General features: G+C 37.2%; 1 protein-coding gene across 1 annotated transcript in view; it reads left to right on the top strand.

The window, feature by feature from the left end:
• SLC12A2 (solute carrier family 12 (sodium/potassium/chloride transporter), member 2) overlaps positions 1-18,428 on the top strand; it is a 64,294-nt gene that overhangs the window by 36,420 nt on the left and 9,446 nt on the right. The window contains exons 12-20 of the mRNA XM_010566075.1: positions 3,952-4,059; positions 5,039-5,162; positions 6,586-6,687; positions 7,886-8,041; positions 9,130-9,229; positions 13,364-13,475; positions 15,560-15,700; positions 15,907-16,013; positions 18,008-18,087. Coding sequence (XP_010564377.1) covers positions 3,952-4,059; positions 5,039-5,162; positions 6,586-6,687; positions 7,886-8,041; positions 9,130-9,229; positions 13,364-13,475; positions 15,560-15,700; positions 15,907-16,013; positions 18,008-18,087 — 1,030 coding nt within the window. The remainder of the gene's footprint in view (positions 1-3,951; positions 4,060-5,038; positions 5,163-6,585; positions 6,688-7,885; positions 8,042-9,129; positions 9,230-13,363; positions 13,476-15,559; positions 15,701-15,906; positions 16,014-18,007; positions 18,088-18,428) is intronic.

The raw sequence follows: 18,428 nt of genomic DNA, 5'->3' as shown, positions 1-18,428 counted from the left end.
CGAAAGAGCCCAGTGTATCATCAAATGTACAGCCGAGAATGGTGTACTACTGGTTTCCTCTGTATCTTTTTCTTTAAGTCATAACTTCGGTAAGGTTGCTTACCCATAGATGTTGATTGTACTTCTAGTAAGTTAGTCATTAATGTTCTAGTTTCTTAGCATTTGGTTGAAAGAGTACTTCAGTTTCCCAAATTATTCTTGCTTCTCTCTGTAGAAAAACCAGTGGGTTCTGAATAGCAAAAGTCACTTTCAAGGCCAGAGGCTGCACAGAGAAAGCAGTGTCCCTTACGCCCCCCTTTTTGTTGGGGTTTTGAAACTTCATCACGGAGACTGCACAGCATCTCTGGGCAACCTGCTTCAGTGCTTAGCCACCTTCTCTGTGGAATTTCGTTCTTCTAATACCCAGTTGGACTTTCCCTTGCTGTTTGTTTTTTCTCTCATCCTCACAGCTTTCGCTGTGCATCTCTGGGAAGAGTCTGATTGTCAGAAGATGTCAGTAGGAAATCGTTTGCATGAGAGGCTGTCTGCCTGTAGATAAACTGTTGTCCATTTTGTAACTGAACTGCCCTCAACTTAGTAGCTCTGAATAGTAGCTATAAGGAGATTTTCTTTTTTTTTTTTTACATATGCAAGTCACAGTGTGTTGGGGGGACTGGGGGCGGCTCCAGGCTTATATACCTCAAGCTCTTCATACAAACATAACTTCTTTCTGTAGGTTGAATAACTGAGAATAAATACTTCCCAAACATAAATTAATCCCTAAAGTGAGCAAATATTGTTGTATTTGTCTTAACAGCTTGTTAGCATGCAAGTTCTGAGGTTGAAAGTGCCAGCTTACTTGTGTGCACAGCCTGATGACTTCACCACTTTGGTACACTTTGTGCTGCATTCAGTTCTTACAGCAAAGAATTGATTTGAAGTTAGTGCTTAGGCAGCTCAGGTTTTGAATGTGTTTGGGCAGCAAATGAATGACTTGTAGTATGATTTACCTGTGGAAAGCTTAGATGATGCTAAGAAACTTAAAATGAGAACAGTTAGTGAGACAGGCTTAGTTAGACTTGCATGGAAAGACCATCTTAGTTTCTGTTGTAGTCAATGCAGATGGATTACAGATCCTCACAGGCTTCAGGCATTTCTCTGCTCAGTGTCAGTGACATTTCTGTGCCCAGGCTGTCACCTGGTAGAAGAGTAACTTCAGAAACTTGGTTTGGGCTCAGTAGCCTCAGCCTGGAACTTCCCTAGAATAAGTTACAGCTTTGGGTAATTTAAATGCAGTATTTGGTCAACTTTGGATGAAAGTTGAAAGTAGCATGAAACTCCATTCCAGAAACAGTGTAAAAGTTCTGCTAAAACATTCCTCTTACAAAGGAAGGCAGCTATAAAACATTGGAAAAAAGTTAGGGGAAGGGGGAGTTGAACAATGCTTTGTCCGTATTCATTATAAAAACCTAACTTTAAAGAAGCTGCTGCTTGGTTTCATGTGGCATTTTTTTCTGTTCTACAATGTCTGGACCAAAGAGCTGTGACTGTAGTCAAAATTTGATGTTTCATTATCCCAGGTGTTTGAAATTTAAGAAACTGTCTAAACAGTAAATGCCAAGCAAACATAATGAGTCCCTTATCAGCAGTAAATATTTATCTATCTCACCACACCAGTGGTAACAGGGCAATTCTTATTAGATATCTGTCCTTCCAATTCTGCCTGTTCTTTCAGGGATGAAAATTTCAGTGCTATAGCTAACTGCATGTCTGGGCTCCTTGGTTTTGTGGTCAAGAGGTTTGGATTATGGTGTGTATGTTGGGGGGGGCGGCAGAGGGGTGTTTAACATCATGGCATACTGGTTCTGCTGGAACTGGTTCTCCTTTTGTTCCCCTAGCTTAGAAGCAGCTTCCTGATGTATCTTACATTAGTAACCTAACTTACTAGCTTTTAAAATGGACAACATTATCTGCATGCATCTTACTCAGATTTCTCTCAAATTTATAAAACAGATGTAATATTCAAAAATATTGTAAATAAATAGAGGCAATGAACAGAACCTAGAAAGAGAATGTAAAATCTGAGTAGATTTTAAGAACTAAATTGCAAGAAGTTGATGTGAGTGTAGTAAAGTGAAGGCTGAAGTAACTGTTTTAAATTGTATGGGAAGAAAAGTGATGGAGGCCTGTACATAGATTTTGTCCATAAGAAGTCCTTCCAGGGAAGATTGATCAAGCCATCCTTGCAGGGAAGAAAATTTTCATACTGCTTCTACAAAGATTATTCTATACTTGTTTATTACCTTTCTATAGCAAAGGTTTCTTCCTAAAATATTTGTCAGTAAAGCATTTACACCCCTAACTTCTCTTCTAGAAATATAGTGTATGGTTATTGCAAACTGGCATTTACAACTGTAACTTTTTCTGTTGATTATAAAACTGACTCAAACCTGGGCATAGGAGGGATAGCCTGATGTATGTGTCATTAGTTTTACTCATCTTTGAATAAAGAAAGGCCTGTCCTGCCTTTTTTTCTTGTGAACTACAAATATGCTTCAGGAGATTCTCTCCGTTCGTTACACTACTATGACAGCTACTTCACTCTCATCTTAAGCACCTGCAATTATTTAATTTCTCTCTTTAGGCAAGGCATGCCTTGAACTGACGAATGAAACATGATGTAGCATAGAGATTCAGTTGACCGAGAGACCCAGCAGTCTTTGTCAGTCTGATCTGGAGAAAAACACTAAATTTTATCATTTGTTTAGCCCTAGAAATATGACTAAAACTTCATCAGTCTGTATATTGTTTCTGAGAGCGTGTCCTACCTAGTAGGATTGCTTTAGACATCTAAATTTTACAACTTCATGTGACAGTAACTTAAAAGCTGGACACTTCTGCATGATCTTTCTTGCCTTTGTTCAGTCCCTTTCCTGATACTCTCAGTGAGGTTGCCAGGATGAAAGAGGCGAGTAGTAATCAGTGCAAATGATGGAGAATGTCATTCTGACACATGGTGCTTGAAAGACACTGTGCTGGGTTTGGTCCATTGACTAAAAACATCAGCTTTTTCAAGACTGTATCAAATTCTTAAACACTGGCTGTCTTCAAGCAGCTAGGCTTTTGTTTCTTAAAGAAAAGTACTCTATTAAACCATGATTGTTCTTAAAATACACAGTTCTGTATCTTAATTCACTTGACACATGAAAACCTGGATGCAGCTATGGGTGGAAATAATCGGTAGAATGGTAGAAGAGGGTCTTTAGGCTGTATGGCAATTAGACAGAAACTGCTTTCATTCTAATTTGGGATTATTTTTTTTTAAATGTCTCTCAAAATTGTGCTTTTACACTTAGCGTACTGAGCATTTATTGTTTTGTTAGTCATCCAGTCTACCAGGAATTGCATATTGTATTTCACTCACTGGGGTTACAAAGATGTCCTAGGATGTGATCTTGGGGAGACAGGAAGCAAGTTGGTCCTATCGTTGTGGTTTTGAATGGGAAACAAACCTAACTTAAAGTGATGGAGAAGTTGAGAAAGACAATCAGCTTTCCTAAGATGTTCCCCAATTTCAGTTGTTTTGTCACTTGGACTTTCTGAGACCATATTACTCAGTGGTAGACTAGTCAAAATATGTAACAAATTCCAATGTATTTTTCTTCCATTGACATATTTCTAATCCTTTTATGAGCCCATGGAGACTTTTGCCGTTGATTGTTTTGACCTGAGAATTACATGGTTGGACTATATGTTGTGTGAAAAGCCACTTTCTGTTCTGAAATTAGGATCCATTTATATCCCCTGAGTTATCCCTAGTTCATTCATTAACATGAATGCATGATATTCAACCAGCTCTTAAGTGGAGGGTACATAGTATTTTATTTTTCTGTTTGTGTAGTTAATGTTGCCATCCATTTGTATAGTATACTTTTTCATATTCTTTTAAAAAAATAACTGTTTTGTTTTCAGGTGATGAGCATGGTATCGGGATTTGCACCACTGATTTCTGCAGGTATTTTTTCAGCCACTCTGTCTTCTGCATTAGCATCTCTTGTGAGTGCCCCTAAGATCTTCCAGGTAAGTATGGAAGGAAACCCATAATCTTTTAAAGAATAATTTCAATGAATTTTTGAATCAGAATTTTTGGAAGGGTACTCTTGACTTACTGCCGTCATGATTCATACCATTTGACAAGATCTAATGTTTACCTGTTGCTTAGAATGAGAAAATAATTGTGTTACTGTTACTAAACGTAGCTAGACTATAACTTGTTCCGGATCTCTTGTGTTTCTGGTTAGTTTAGAAACTAGTTGTGTTGTAACTAACATTATAGGAATCTACAAACTCCTCCTAGATATTTTTTGTTGTAAGTGACCATGGAGCATGTACAAAGAGAACAGATCAGTTCATTTCTCAAAGTAATCACATAATGAGACAGCATGAAGTAGAACCTGTAGCTGTGGAATCTTAATCCTCAGGGAATATATTACCAAAATTACCAAATCTTGCATAAATTATTTATATTGATTTTGTTGGTGTTCCTGAATGTGTATTGCTTTACCTTCTTTTTAACCATTTAATCTCATTCTTTGTCTTACAAGTTCTCTTTAATTGGGTAAAACTTTAGTGTCTTCTAATGACCTTCTTTCCTAAAAGTTCAGTAGGGAGTCAAATGTAGAAGGGATTTTATTGCAGAATGCAAGCACAAGTATTGATTCAGAGAACTAGTGCGTACATTGGGCAAACTCCACTTTCTGAGAAAACATGGTTTCTAAAGAAAGACTCTTTGTGATTCTAAGAACACCAGTTAAGTAAAATAGTCAATTACTTACAGAAGAGCAAAGCTTGCTCTTATAGATGGAAATTACTGAAGGATATAATATGGGAAAAGCAAAATGTCAAGATGCAAAGACAATTGAAAATAGAATTAGTACATGGTGGCTATAAACCTTCTTTCAGGAAGATAATATGCAGTGGAAGACAGTATTAGTAAGCATTTGTAATGATACATTTTGAACAAAATGCATGCTGACTCTTGAATTTTATTTTTTCTTAGGCTTTGTGCAAGGACAACATTTATCCAGGATTTCAGATGTTTGCTAAAGGCTATGGGAAGAACAATGAACCACTGAGAGGATATATTCTAACATTTTTAATTGCTCTTGGGTTCATACTAATTGGTTAGTTTAAAATTACAATAACTCTCAATATCCTTTTGTCATTTACGTCTGTCCTATATCACGACTCGATGACAGTGTCCTAGAGGTCTAATATGCAGCTTAATTCTAAGCCAGCATTCTAAATCTGTTTATTTTGAGGGTTACTTTCTCCTATCTTCTAGATACAACTCTGTCTAGAACTGCAATAAATTTGCATTGAACTGTAGCAATATTGCACTTTTCTTAATAACTGCAAGTATCTGCCTTTAGATAGATACTGTCAATCAATAAAAATACATCTTTTGCTTGAGGCAGAGGTATGTTATATGTTGTAAATATGAAAGTTTATTTCAGGTTTTTAATAATTACACAGCTTCAGTAAATGGCAGACTTGCATGAACAGTACTTTTTAAAGTATGGTTTTTTGTTAAGTTACAAACAGTAGAGATGAGTGCTGTAGAGATGAGTGCTGATGCTGTTGCTAAAGATAGTCTAGGTAGAATTGCATGTGTTCTGTGTATATGGCAAACTAATTGTGCTGCGTCCATCCATGAGTCTTCTACCAGTGCTTTTAAACTTCTTTTCCCAGTTTGCTTTTTCATCCATCCCCCAAGACTGCTTAAGGCACGAGTGTACGCATGATGTCCCTGCCGCAGCATGCTGATTGGAAGCTTGAATACAAGTAGAAACTTGCAGGCTAACATGGCACATTCTGCATTTTGATCACTTTTTTTTTGACAGTGAAAGTACACATATAAATGTTTTTTACCATGCTGCTGCAAGGAAAGCAGAGCATCAGGTTGTTCCATCTCTTTAACTAAAGAGGGTGTACTCATCACTGTTGTGATGGTATTGGTCTGTAATAATGCACTATACTAGTACTATTGATGCAGCTTTTCATTTAAAATGCAGGCAGATGAACACGTTTGTCACATTGCTCACACTAACTTTGTCTGCTATTGCCATTCACCATAGTTGATTGTGTGTTAAACTTATTAGTATCTTGTTCTTTGCTGTTTGAGAATTGAGCTAGAGACGTACTGCAGATTAATTAATGCTCTGTCTACTGTATCTGACATTCTTCAGAACCCAGTGTGTTGGTGCCCTGTTTTATCATGTCATGGTGGGAAAGAAATTTTCTCAATGAATTATTCTGAAAAAGTATGTAGTGCTTCAAAAGTGGCAGTCCTGGAACACTTGGTAGTATGGAAAAATGTTTATATTTTTAAAACTGAAAGTTATACTTCCTGACTATTAGGAGATAACTTAGTAAGTAAGACACCATTAAGATAATAGCTCTGTCTGTTGAACAGAAAGGACAAACTGCTTCTCCCTAGAGTACATGAGAAAATAAGGTTGTCTGTAGCAGATTTTTTTACTCTGGATCTACAAAGCCATTGGATGATATCTTGCATAACAGTATCCTTTGTTTTTTGTTTTACAGCTGAACTGAATGTCATTGCTCCAATTATTTCTAACTTCTTCTTGGCCTCATATGCCTTGATTAACTTCTCTGTATTCCATGCTTCTCTTGCAAAATCTCCAGGTAGGAAGTACATTTTGGGGGTGAGAGTTCAGCCTGCAATTTCTTTATGCATAAATACAGTTTAGAAGGTATTAATATAATGAATGTTTAGTTTATTTTAGTTAATAAGTATCTATTTGAATCTCTTGGTGCATCTGAATTACAAGCATAATATGGTGTGTACTTGGGTCTTTTGAAATTTTGAGGACTGAGTGATCCAGTAGAGCTTGGGAGCTACTAATTTTGTCATCTTTGCTGAGGGAACATTAGATAATTCAGTGTTTATTCAGAAACTCTTGAAGAAAGCTTTCCCGCTAATTCAGTATCTGGCATTCAAGAACCACCCTTTTGTCTTCTTTGGATTTCTCTGTTGATATGTTTCATCTTCCAGTCCAGAGGAAACTGGAATTGCAGGTGGTTAGATTATAGGAATAAGCCAAAACCCAATACCTGCAGAACAGATGTGTATCATAGCCAGTCCACTGTGCATTTGTACTGAAATAATGCCCTTAAAAGCTTCTTAAGTTGCTGAACAAGTAGCTACCATTATTTTGCCAGAGCATTTGCATAACTCTTGTTTACGCAACAGTGCTAGGTCTCATACACTTGTTAATCTTGGGTGTGTTAGTGGGGGTATGCATGTGTATTTACCTGATTTTGGATAAACTTGTGACAAATAAGGATGTAAAACAGTGACAGTCCAGTATTTTGACATGTTCAAGTTCTACTTGGGTATACCTGCCCTTTTCATGTGGTGGAAATTTCTGGCCATGTGAAAATAGTAAAAATACACAACTAGAAACAGTTAGTACTATGTGAGATAGCAAGTCATGAGCTGATGATTTGTGTTGCACTACCTTTAAAAGCAAAACCCAGTTTTCAGGCAAGCTATTGCCAAAGGCTCCTGTAGCCTGATAGACATACTGGTGCGAGCATCTTCAAACTTTCCTTTTGAGATAACACTTACAAAGGGCAAAATTAGGAATGTCTATATATCTATGTAAGAAAGATGCAAATTAATTTGAAAGGTGTTAGAAAATTGAAATCATAAATGTGCCAAAGTCTTTATTTTGTACATTACTGAAACCGTCACACATTCACATGAAATGTAATGCAGAACACTAGGGAAGGAAAAGAGGAATAGCACCTTCCTTCTCTTGGAGTAGTGATTAAATTAATTCCCTCCTCTTTTCTATCCTCCAAATTATATTTTGACTAGGTTGGCGCCCTGCTTTCAAATACTACAATATGTGGATTTCTCTTGTTGGAGCTATTCTATGCTGCATTGTGATGTTTGTCATTAATTGGTGGGCAGCACTTTTAACATATGTCATAGTCCTTGGACTCTACATTTATGTCACTTACAAGAAACCAGGTATGTATAGTGGCTTCTTTTGGTTGCGGTTTGGGGAAGAGGGATGTAGAAGAAGGGAAAAAGTGATGGCCTTTAGGGAAAAAAAAGAGAACTTATTTCCATTTGGCCAACTAGTTCAAACTTCTGTTTCAGGCTTTTTAGTTGTATTGAAATGTAATTATGCCTGTATAGTCACTACTGTTGTTTGTTCTCCTCCCAAATTATCAAGGTGCATGCCTTGTCCTTAGACATGAATATTTGAATGAAAATTGGAGGAAAAGGTGCATATGGAAAGAGCTTGGGTTGCAACAACAAAGGCACTAGGAAAGCATGTTATGTCTTGATAGGAAGTGAAAGAGGATGCTCCCTTACCTTTCCAAATTGAAAAGGGATTTGAGTGGTGGGTTTTTTTTTCAATAAACCATTCCGATAGATATAAACAACAATTTATACACATTCTTTCTTCTTCTAAGAGCACTCTATGATCATGTATGCAAGACGGAGCAGAACTGAACCAAAAAGTGTTCCTGAAGTTGAAAATAAGGAAAGCCCTACATCCTGGGCTATGAAGATTATGAAGTACTTGGATGATAAATTCGTTGTAGCTATCAAAAGGTGTATATATGGGAACAAATAGAGAGGATACTGGGATCTTTCCTTTCACTTCCTTATAAAAATAATAATCTAAAAGGAACTGCTTAATCTAGCAGTTTTTCACTGAAAGTATTTAACTTTGTTTAGCCAATGTTTTGAGATTACTTTTTCCTTTGTTGTGATATAAAATAACTAAGCATGACATTTTTTCCTGAAGCGTTATTTTTTTGACTCTGAAGTTGTCACAATCTTTGAAATGTTGGGAAAAAACCCTCAATTCTTTCTTCCTATAATTGTAAAATATTGAAATCTAACTTGTTTGCTAAAACTTATACAGAAATGTTATCTTTAAATAGAATTGCCTGTTTAGCTCTAGGGCTTGTTGACTAGCATTGTGTAGAATGTAGCTTAAATATTCTATGTTTTCAGTTGGTATTCAACATTGATTTTGTGATCACGTAGTTTTACAATGAACAGCTTTAAATAAAATGCTGGAACTCCAAATCTTCCAACAGATGTGAACTGGGGATCCTCAACGCAAGCTTTGACTTACTTGAATGCACTGCAGCATTCTATTCGGCTCTCAGGAGTGGAAGATCATGTGAAAAACTTCAGGTAACAGTTAATATTAAAGACACAGGAAATTACTTCTATGTATTCAGTAGGGTACTGTCATGATGTTTGCTATCATCGTTTCCGTAAATGCCTCTTCATCTCCTGTGGGTTATAACAACTTTGAATTGCACCACCATGGACATCCTCTGGACATACTTATATTAGCATTTTATTTCTGATTGAGTGCACTTTAGAAGCAAGTCTATCGATGATGCCTCCTTATTGTTATATGCCTCATGGTTTGCATCATGAACTGTGAATTGCATTCCTCTGATGAAACTGAATTGGAAGGTATGCCTCAAACTGCTAATGAGCATTCAGTCCACATGCTTGGGATAAAACTGATCTAACCTAAAATCCCCACAATGTGTATACTGTGGATGTTATCCTCAACACCTCACATTAGATATATTCTTCTGTTGCACTTCAGTAATTGCAAACAGGCTACATGAGTGTTTTTCACACAACTGAAGAAGAGAACTGATTTGTTGTCTGCCATCATGGCTACCCAGGAAGGTCCTACTCAAGAAGGCAGTTATCTATCCTGTAGTATTTATGCCACTTTTCTGGAATAAGCTATTGTAGAAGAAGGATGCTTCAAAAAATTTTACCAAAAAGTAATGACTTAAACTAATTCCTCCAAATAAACAGAATCATAGATTGAACATGACTTCACTATGTGGTCTTGACCAATCCCTGACTCAACGGACTCACCACAAATCTGGCTGCAAAGTTATATCCAACTTTGACGTTACATCGGATTGCTCAGGGCCATATCCAGTCAAGTTTTGAGTATTTCCAAGGATGGGGGTTCTGTTGACCTGTCTCTTTTCAGATAGAGCAGTTACCTCCTACATGCTGCCTATGCCCAGCACAGCACTTATAGTGTTGACACTTAGTCTAGCAAATCTCTATCATCCCTTGCAGCTGTAAGAAGAGTATTATTCTGTTGTGCTCGGTGTATTAGCAAGAAAATCTAGCTACTAGAATCTTCTGTTGTGTACGAAGGGAGACTTTGAGTGCTTAGCACAGAATTTAATACGGAGTGAGTTCAGGGAGAGATTCTTGATACAGATGCCATTCTCTGAGGTTAAGTCCGGAATGTAGAACCTGGCAGCAACACAATTTTTCAAAGAAAAGATCTATGGTATTTCCTGTCAGTTGGGAAAATACTCCAATTCTGACCCCTAGCCTCTCTTGGAAGTGACTAAATTTTCTTGAATAAGTACAGGATAGGTACTTAAAATGTCTGTGTTGCATACATACAGACAGTTGAAATTATGTGTGCCAACCAGTCATTATAGGTACCAGCACAACCTCAAAAAATGTGACAGTAAAACTAAATCACAAATGTATTAATATGAGTATTAATGGGCTTTCGACTTTGAAACTGAAAAGAGTTGGCTGTTGTAGGTATAAACCAGAAAACTTGAAGTTTAATTATGAAACAGCTCTTCTTTCTGAAGTTGTAAGTCCTAAAGTGACATTAAAAATCCCTGATTTATTTACAAACATTTTATTACCTATTACATCAAGCTGTGTTGTAAACAGCAAAAAACAGCCTATATTCAGAAACTTGCTTGTTGCTTAGGTATCAAGAGCAGCAGTTTTCAAACTTTCCTTAATGCAAATCTAAAGGCTGGCATTAAATAATTTGCAATACCTAACTGTGATTAGTGTTGCAACCTCGCTTGTGTCTGCGGTGAGTCTATTTTGGGTTGCAAACTCCAATGTAGAAACAAGCTTTATAGGAAAATTCTTATCAAGTGTATGTAACTTTCTGCTTGTGCTGATACGGTAAATAAATGCTCTGCTGATTAGAATGTATGTATATAGCTTTCTGAGTTTTAAACTTTGTTATCCTAAGGAGATACAGATCTTAATGTAAGCCAGTTTTAAGCACAGTGGCTTTTGGAGAACTATTTTTGGCCTGATACTGGTTTCTAACCTATGGCAAAAAATGTTTTGATTTCTAGAGATACATTCTAGACCACAGCAATTTAATATTTATTTATTTATAATATAAGTTTGCAGATGACACTAAGTTGGGTGGGAGTGTTGATCTGCATGAGAGTAGGAAGGCTCCACAGAGGGATCTGGACAGGCTGGATCGATGGACCGAGGCCAGCTGTATGAGGTTCAACAAGGCCAAGTGCTGGGTCTTGCACTTGGGTCACAACAGTCCCCTGAAACGCTGCAGGCTTGGGGAAGAGTGGCTGGAAAGCTGCCCAGCGGAAAAAGACCTGGGGGCGCTGGTTGACAGCCGGCTGAATATGAGCCAGCAGTGTGTCCAGGTGGCCAAGGAGGCCAACGGCATCCTGGCTTGTATCAGAAATAGTGTGGCCAGCAGGAGCAGGGAGGTGGTTGTTCCCCTGTACTGAGCACTGGTGAGGCCGCACCTCAAATGCTGTGTTCAGTTTTGGGCCCCCCACTACAGGAAAGACATTGAGGTGCTGGAATTTGTCCAGAGGAGGGCAACCAAGTTGGTGAGGGGCCTGGAGCACAAGTCTTATGAGGAGCGGCTGAGGGAGCTGGGGCTGTTTAGTCTGGAGGAGAGGAGGCTGAGGGGAGACCTCATCGCTCTCTACAACTACCTGAAAGGGGGTTGTAGTGAGGTGGGTGCTGGTCTCTTCTGTCAGGTGGCTGGAGATAGGACAAGAGGAAATGGCCTCAAGTTGCAGCAGGGGAGGTTTAGGTGGGATATTAGGAAAAATTTCTTTACTGAAAGGGTTGTCAGACATTGGAATAGGCTGCCCAGGGAAGTGGTTGAGTCACCATCTCTGGAGGTATTCAAAAAGCGTGTAGACAAGGCACTTCATGACCTGGTTTAGTGGGCGGGGTTGATGGTTGGACTCGATGATCTTGAAGGTCTTTTCCAACCTAAATGATTCTATGATTCTATCTGGGTTTACCATAAAAGTTATCTCTTTTGCTTTCCTCTGTCTCACGGAGTTTTCTAAATCCACAACAATCCATGCCAAAGATGAAAAGCTGAAATATTCCCCATGATACAATACATGATTGTGATAATAAATGCGTAATGATGGTATCATATTTCTATTTCATGGATTTTATACCAAATGGGCTTTAGCCTACATGATGTATAGTTAAGATTCTTTTTAATCAAGGTATTACCTAAAAGGGTGTGTTATGAATTGGTACACAATTCACAAGGGTGAACACGAAGGGTACAAAACCCTTTTTTGCTAGACTAACACAAATTTCAAAGCAAGTACAAATTCCCTAGTTTCCAGCACAGCATATCCACCCTTTATGATCACCATCTTAAGTTGCACTGGGGGAGGTTTAGATTAGATACTAGGAAAAACTTCTTTACTGAAAGGGTTGTCAGGCATGGTAACAGGCTGCCCAGGGAAGTGGTTGAGTCACAATCCCTGGAGGTATTTAAAAGACATGTAGATGTGGCCCCTGGGGACATTGTTTAGTGGTGGACTTGGCAGTGATAGGTTTACAGTTGGGCTTGATGATCTTAAAGGTCTTTTCCAACCTAAATGATTCTATGATTTTATTATATGATTCTAGTATGGAAAATGAACTGGAGCTGCTATAGAGACAGATGACTTTAGGTGACCCTTATGATATGAAAAATTATCTCCTGAAATGAGTACTGAAGTCTGGATGCTTCATCTTTTAAAATTGCGTAGAAAGTTGTCTGGAATAAGTTATTTGCAGTTGTTTGGCTCTGCCTTCTGAATGATAGTAATTTTTAAAAAAGTGTATGATTCCAGTTTTTCTGTTGGGCACAGAAGAATCTAAGGTACAAAATGCAAAGGGAAGTGACTTACAAATGGGTGAAGAAATTAATCCCTCTGACCTAGCCATGTCTAAAATCTATTTCTAATCTTTTTAAATGTGTAAATTTTTAGGACAAGTGGGATTACTAAATTTGGAACCAATTAATCCTTGGTCTGCTGACAGTTGTGGAAAAATTGATCTTTACTTACTTTAACATAGTCTTGTAAAAGTAAATGGGGTTACTACCTCACCAGTGAGGATTATGTTCTTATGGCCAATATTTGGAAGAAACTTCTCTCTGTTAATAAAAAAAAATCCTCAACTCCAGATGAAATGAATTCCAACCTTCTCTTTCTCCTCATCTATTCACTATTCTAGACCTCAGTGCTTAATTATGACAGGTGCTCCAAATGCACGTCCAGCTTTGCTTCACCTTGTCCATGCTTTCACTAAGAACGTGGGCTTGATGATCTGTGGCCATGTACATATGGTAAGTGTGCTTTACTTTAAAGTTACCTTGTTTGTTGGTTTTTTTTTTTTTAACCTCTTCTTGTTTGTGTGGGGGGGGGGGGTTTGTTTGGTTTTATTTTTTTAAATGAAAGCATCATTAGACATTGAGAAGTGCAAAAAGACATTTACTGGTAGGATCCATTCCTGTATGGGTCATCAATATTCCAGCTTGGTATGCTACACGGGAAACTTTGAAAAATTAGTACCTTTGATCATTTGATGCTTAAATGCTGAGGAATCTTTGTAGGAGTAAAGTGAACTTTGGATTACAGCCTGGGTCTCTTTGTATCCTTGTGTCATGCAGTTTTGTGTACTCCCTCATGCTTTGGACAGAGCAGTTGATCAAAATGAGGCACAGTACACAGCTAGATTTCCTCTCAATGTTACTGTTTCAGGGAGATGTATTCCTGTGTGTATTTCTTACAAAGCCTGGTCTAAAATAAGCCTTCTTGAGCAGTAAATTCAGTATCAATTTAGCCAATAGTTAAAAATTGCTCTTAGATCTTTCAGGCAGTTTTTTATTCCTTCAGTTATCAGATTCTTTTCAGTGGTAGCTGTAACAGTAATGTGAGCAGGTATTTCCTTTCCTGTTCCCTTTCTGCCCAGCCCCTAGTATTTCACTACCTTTCCAAGTTTTTTGTCGGGGTATGAGGTGCTGGGGGTCTATGAGGGTTATTCTGCAAGGACATAGTTTCAGCAGTTCTTACTACTTTAAAAAAAATAAAAAAATACTATCCTCTGTGGCAGACCTGTAGAGGTTTTGGGGTGGGCAGAAGGAAGCAAGCTTGAAGCAACTGTTCTTCAAAATCACGCTTTTCAACTGTGATACAAGGTGGCTGTCATACTATGATGTTTACCAGAACTTGTGCATCTCTGATAAACTTTGGTAAATATGTTTTAGCATATTGGGATTGTGTACTTTAGCTTCATATCCTAAGGCCAAACTTTTTCTGTCACATCACTAAGAACATTTAAGCAAGTGTAACTTTAAATACAAAGATGGATTACTCTTAAATATGTTTCAATTTACCGCACTTATTAAATAAGACTTGCTTCTGATCTAATGAACAGATAAGAGCGAATCAAGTTAATGCAATCCACAGAACATATGTTCTGCTAAGCAAATAGTAGCCAGTTTTGTCTTCAGAAAATTTAATTCTTTTAATTCCTATCTATGCGAACTTAAAATTGCAGTGAGTGCGAAGGACAGAAACTGAGTAATACTAGAGGTAAGATATCACAGATGGAATTACTGTCTTTCAGAAGTAGGGGTGTACTTTAAAGAATAACATAGTGTCATCCTTCTTGTAGAAAAAGCAATTCTGAAGAGAGATTTTCTGGGAGCATGTCCTATCTATTTAAAATTGCTTTCCTGCAAGATGGATGACACTACTTTATTCTTCACTAACTCTGACCATTTGGTCAGTGTCTGTATCCTTTTGCAAACTGTATCCTTTTGCGAAAACTGGGCTACTGTGTTTTTGATTATACCTCATCCTGTATTCTGCATTTTGATGTCTAGGAGGAACACAATGATTCGTCCTGGTGGAAGTAATAAAAAAGAAAGTGTTTAAAGAGGAGATGACTTTGACTGCAACATAAAACTGCAGAAGTGATGCTACTGTGACAAAGGCTTTCTGATTAGGATTATGTACACAGAGAGACACACTTGTACAGCTTGAAACAAATATTCCCATAAAGCCTAATATTAAGTCATTCTATATCTGTGTATGTTTCATTACAAAGCCGTTTCAAAACTATTTTATGATTTGGAGGACGAGCTTGTGCCACCTGCCAGGGAAGTGGGTTGTGCTCTGCAGGAACAAGATTGCTAAAGCTTGAAGCAACCCTCTTCCTAAAAATGAGAATCTGGTCCACTCTTTGCTTCTGATAATGCCTGGTATTTTGGTGTTATGTTTGGGTTTTTTTTACAGTGTGGAAGCATGTTTTGAGGTTCTTCAAGTATGAATTGGATTCTAGCAGTGAAATAAAAAAAAAAGGGGGAGTATTGTATTGCTACTCCTAATTCTTGTTCCCTCTCTTTTTATTTTCTTATTTTGAAAGGGTCCTCGGAGGCAAGCCATGAAGGAACTGTCAACTGATTTGGCTAAATATCAGCGATGGCTAATTAAAAACAAGATGAAGGCTTTCTATGCGCCAGTGCATGCAGAGGACTTGAGGGATGGAGGACAATACTTAATGCAGGTACACTTCTCTCAAACTTTTTTTTTTTAATGGAAGTGGTGAAGGTGAACATCAAAATTGGAAGTGGTTTTATAATTTGAAGTTTCATTTTGCAAAGTTATCTTAAAACTTTGGTTAAAAATACTTTGTTTTCTGCTTAAGAAAATAATAGAACCCTTAGTTGTTTCAATAACATGGTTTTTAAAAGTACTTTTTGTTCTTCTTAGGCTGCTGGTCTGGGTAGAATGAGACCTAACACTCTTGTTGTTGGATTTAAGAAAAACTGGAGACAAGGTGACATGAGAGATGTTGAAACCTATATCAATTTATTCCAGTAAGTAGAAAATGTGGAGGTGTAGCTCTTGTGTTCCATTTCAATATGTCTGGTAATAAGTCAAGAAGATATTAGCTGCCTGAAGTCTCTTTCAGGTAGACTCAGATTTTCCATATTACTGATCCAGCTGTCTTCAATACCTTGTTTTTTTCTGATACGGAAATTAATAAGCAAATCTTTATAGTTTAAGCAGATTAGATTTCAACATAATAACTCTTACTGCATCTAGAAAGGGGTTTGGCAGTGGTCTCAGGTTTAAGTTACTTTAGAGATGGAACTAGGGTCTTATGTGCCACTGCTTAATTCTTTAAAGCATAGTTTCTGTTGAAGGCAGGGTTTTTCCTACACTACTTCTGTACAGATAAGAGTGTAATAGAGAATGAATCAAATATTATGCTGAAGTCTATCTTCATTAAACCTTGCTATCATATACAAGAAATATTTTACTTACAAGATACACAGCACTGACACACGAAGTAATAAAGTAGCCAAAAAGGAGATGGGAAAGGAAATCCCGGTGTAATTTGACAGTACTGAAAGGCAGACTAGTTCTGGCTGAAAAATTTTATAGTAACTTGTGCTACAAACAGTTAAGAAAACCAAAACTTGGTTCTTGCACTTATACAGAGGGTTTTTTGTTTTCCTTATGTGCTGCTTAAGCTGCTTCATTTGTGCTTTACACTTCTCATTTACTGTGCATTTAAAAGAAAGAGAGGATGGGGGATTACAGGTAGAGATTAGAAAAGAAAAAATTCATACCCCCTCACTCTGCAAGTTTCTTAAGAGAAAAGCAGGAGCACCAAATGCAGTGAAAAATAAGGAAACATGTTGATTAGTTCTTGGTTTTTTCTTTTTTTCCTATTTTATTTTATTTTGGAATGGCTTGTGCTGGAAGATCTGTCAAGGCCAACAAGTCATGTGGTTCTCCACATCCCAAAAGAGAAACCTCAGGAGGTAATAACTCTAGGGCAAGTGTATCTCTGGAAAATCTCTGGAAAATTCAAAGTTTCTGAAGCACGCAATAGAAACACATCTAATCTGTACAGATTTAACAAATTAAATTATGGATTAAAAATGTTCAGGAGTGGACAAACCATTTTCTTCTTAAATTGACCTCAATTTTTCTTGCATTTATTATAGAATGTGTTGATACTTTGAACATTTCTAATCAAGTCTTACTACTTCTAAAGAGAAGTGTTTAATAGAGTGAAATCATGAGAAATTTCTGTCTGTGGAAATGACATGGGAGGGAGTTCTCTCATATATGGTTGTTTGTAATGAGGTATTTATATTTAAAGGACTGATGATTAATGGCTAATGCAAACAGTATGATATGGTTAAGTTCATATTTTTCTGTCTTATATCTTGGGGGGGTTTTTTGTCCTTCATTTTATTCCACTTCTACTCAGCCATTTATTCAGGCTTTTTGCTTGTTTCTACAATAATGAAGTTTTCCCTCTTACTTTATTTTTTAAAGGATTGAGTTCCTTCCCCACCAGATATAATGGGAATAGGCACATTATAGCTAATGTACAGCTAATTTGATTATAAATTACAACTTCATAGGTATTTTTAATACTCAAATGTTTGGGAAAGACATCAGGATTTTTTAGTTCTCAGATTAAGGAGATTACTCAAAATAAATCCCCTCATTGATGGGGGGAGATAAAAATTTAGATTTCTCAATGTGTCTTATCAGTGCAGAACTTGACTGACCTGTTCATGTTGCTTTTATTTAATTGCTGTTTACATAGAGGAGAGAGGGAGGAGAGGGAATAGATCTCCTTTGTATGTGTTGCTTTTCAGGATACGGTGTTCAGTTCACTGATGCCGTTGATCATTTGGATTTCAAACTGAAATTGTAACAAATTTATGATTTGGGAGTTTCAATGGCAGTGTTTAATCACTGGAATTTGTTCAAAGACAGTGCGTAAAGTAGGTCCTTTGGGAAAGAAGAAGTTGTAGAATATTTTATTTTTGTTCCTTTTGTTTAGTGATGCCTTTGATATTCAGTATGGTGTAGTTGTCATCCGCCTGAAGGAGGGCCTGGACATTTCTCACCTTCAGGGCCAAGGTAGGATCTATTTTGTTTCATCTGGTGAATAGCTGTTCTAATTCCCTTTTCATATTGCTTTCTGAAAATAATAAATGAAGATAAGTTATTTAAAAAAACAACAAACCAAACCACCACTCTTCTTACAGAATAAAAATCACTGAAATTAGCAAGTCTGAAATGTAAAATAAGAATAACTCATGTTCAGCAACAGAACTTGGCTTTCTGTGTGTTTCAACTTTCTGTATTTGTAAGTTGTATACAGTTGGTTCCCAAGGATTTAATATTTTACTGAAACAAATGAAAAAGGCTGCCAAGTTGGTATCAAGTAATTGGGATCCGAGTCTAGAAATCATGAAAAT

This window comes from Haliaeetus leucocephalus, unplaced genomic scaffold (assembly GCF_000737465.1).
Source record: "Haliaeetus leucocephalus isolate CR32 unplaced genomic scaffold, Haliaeetus_leucocephalus-4.0 Scaffold203, whole genome shotgun sequence".
NCBI lineage: Eukaryota > Metazoa > Chordata > Aves > Accipitriformes > Accipitridae > Haliaeetus > Haliaeetus leucocephalus.
Note: the sequence above shows the minus strand (reverse complement) of the source record. Positions and strands in the feature narration are given on the sequence as shown.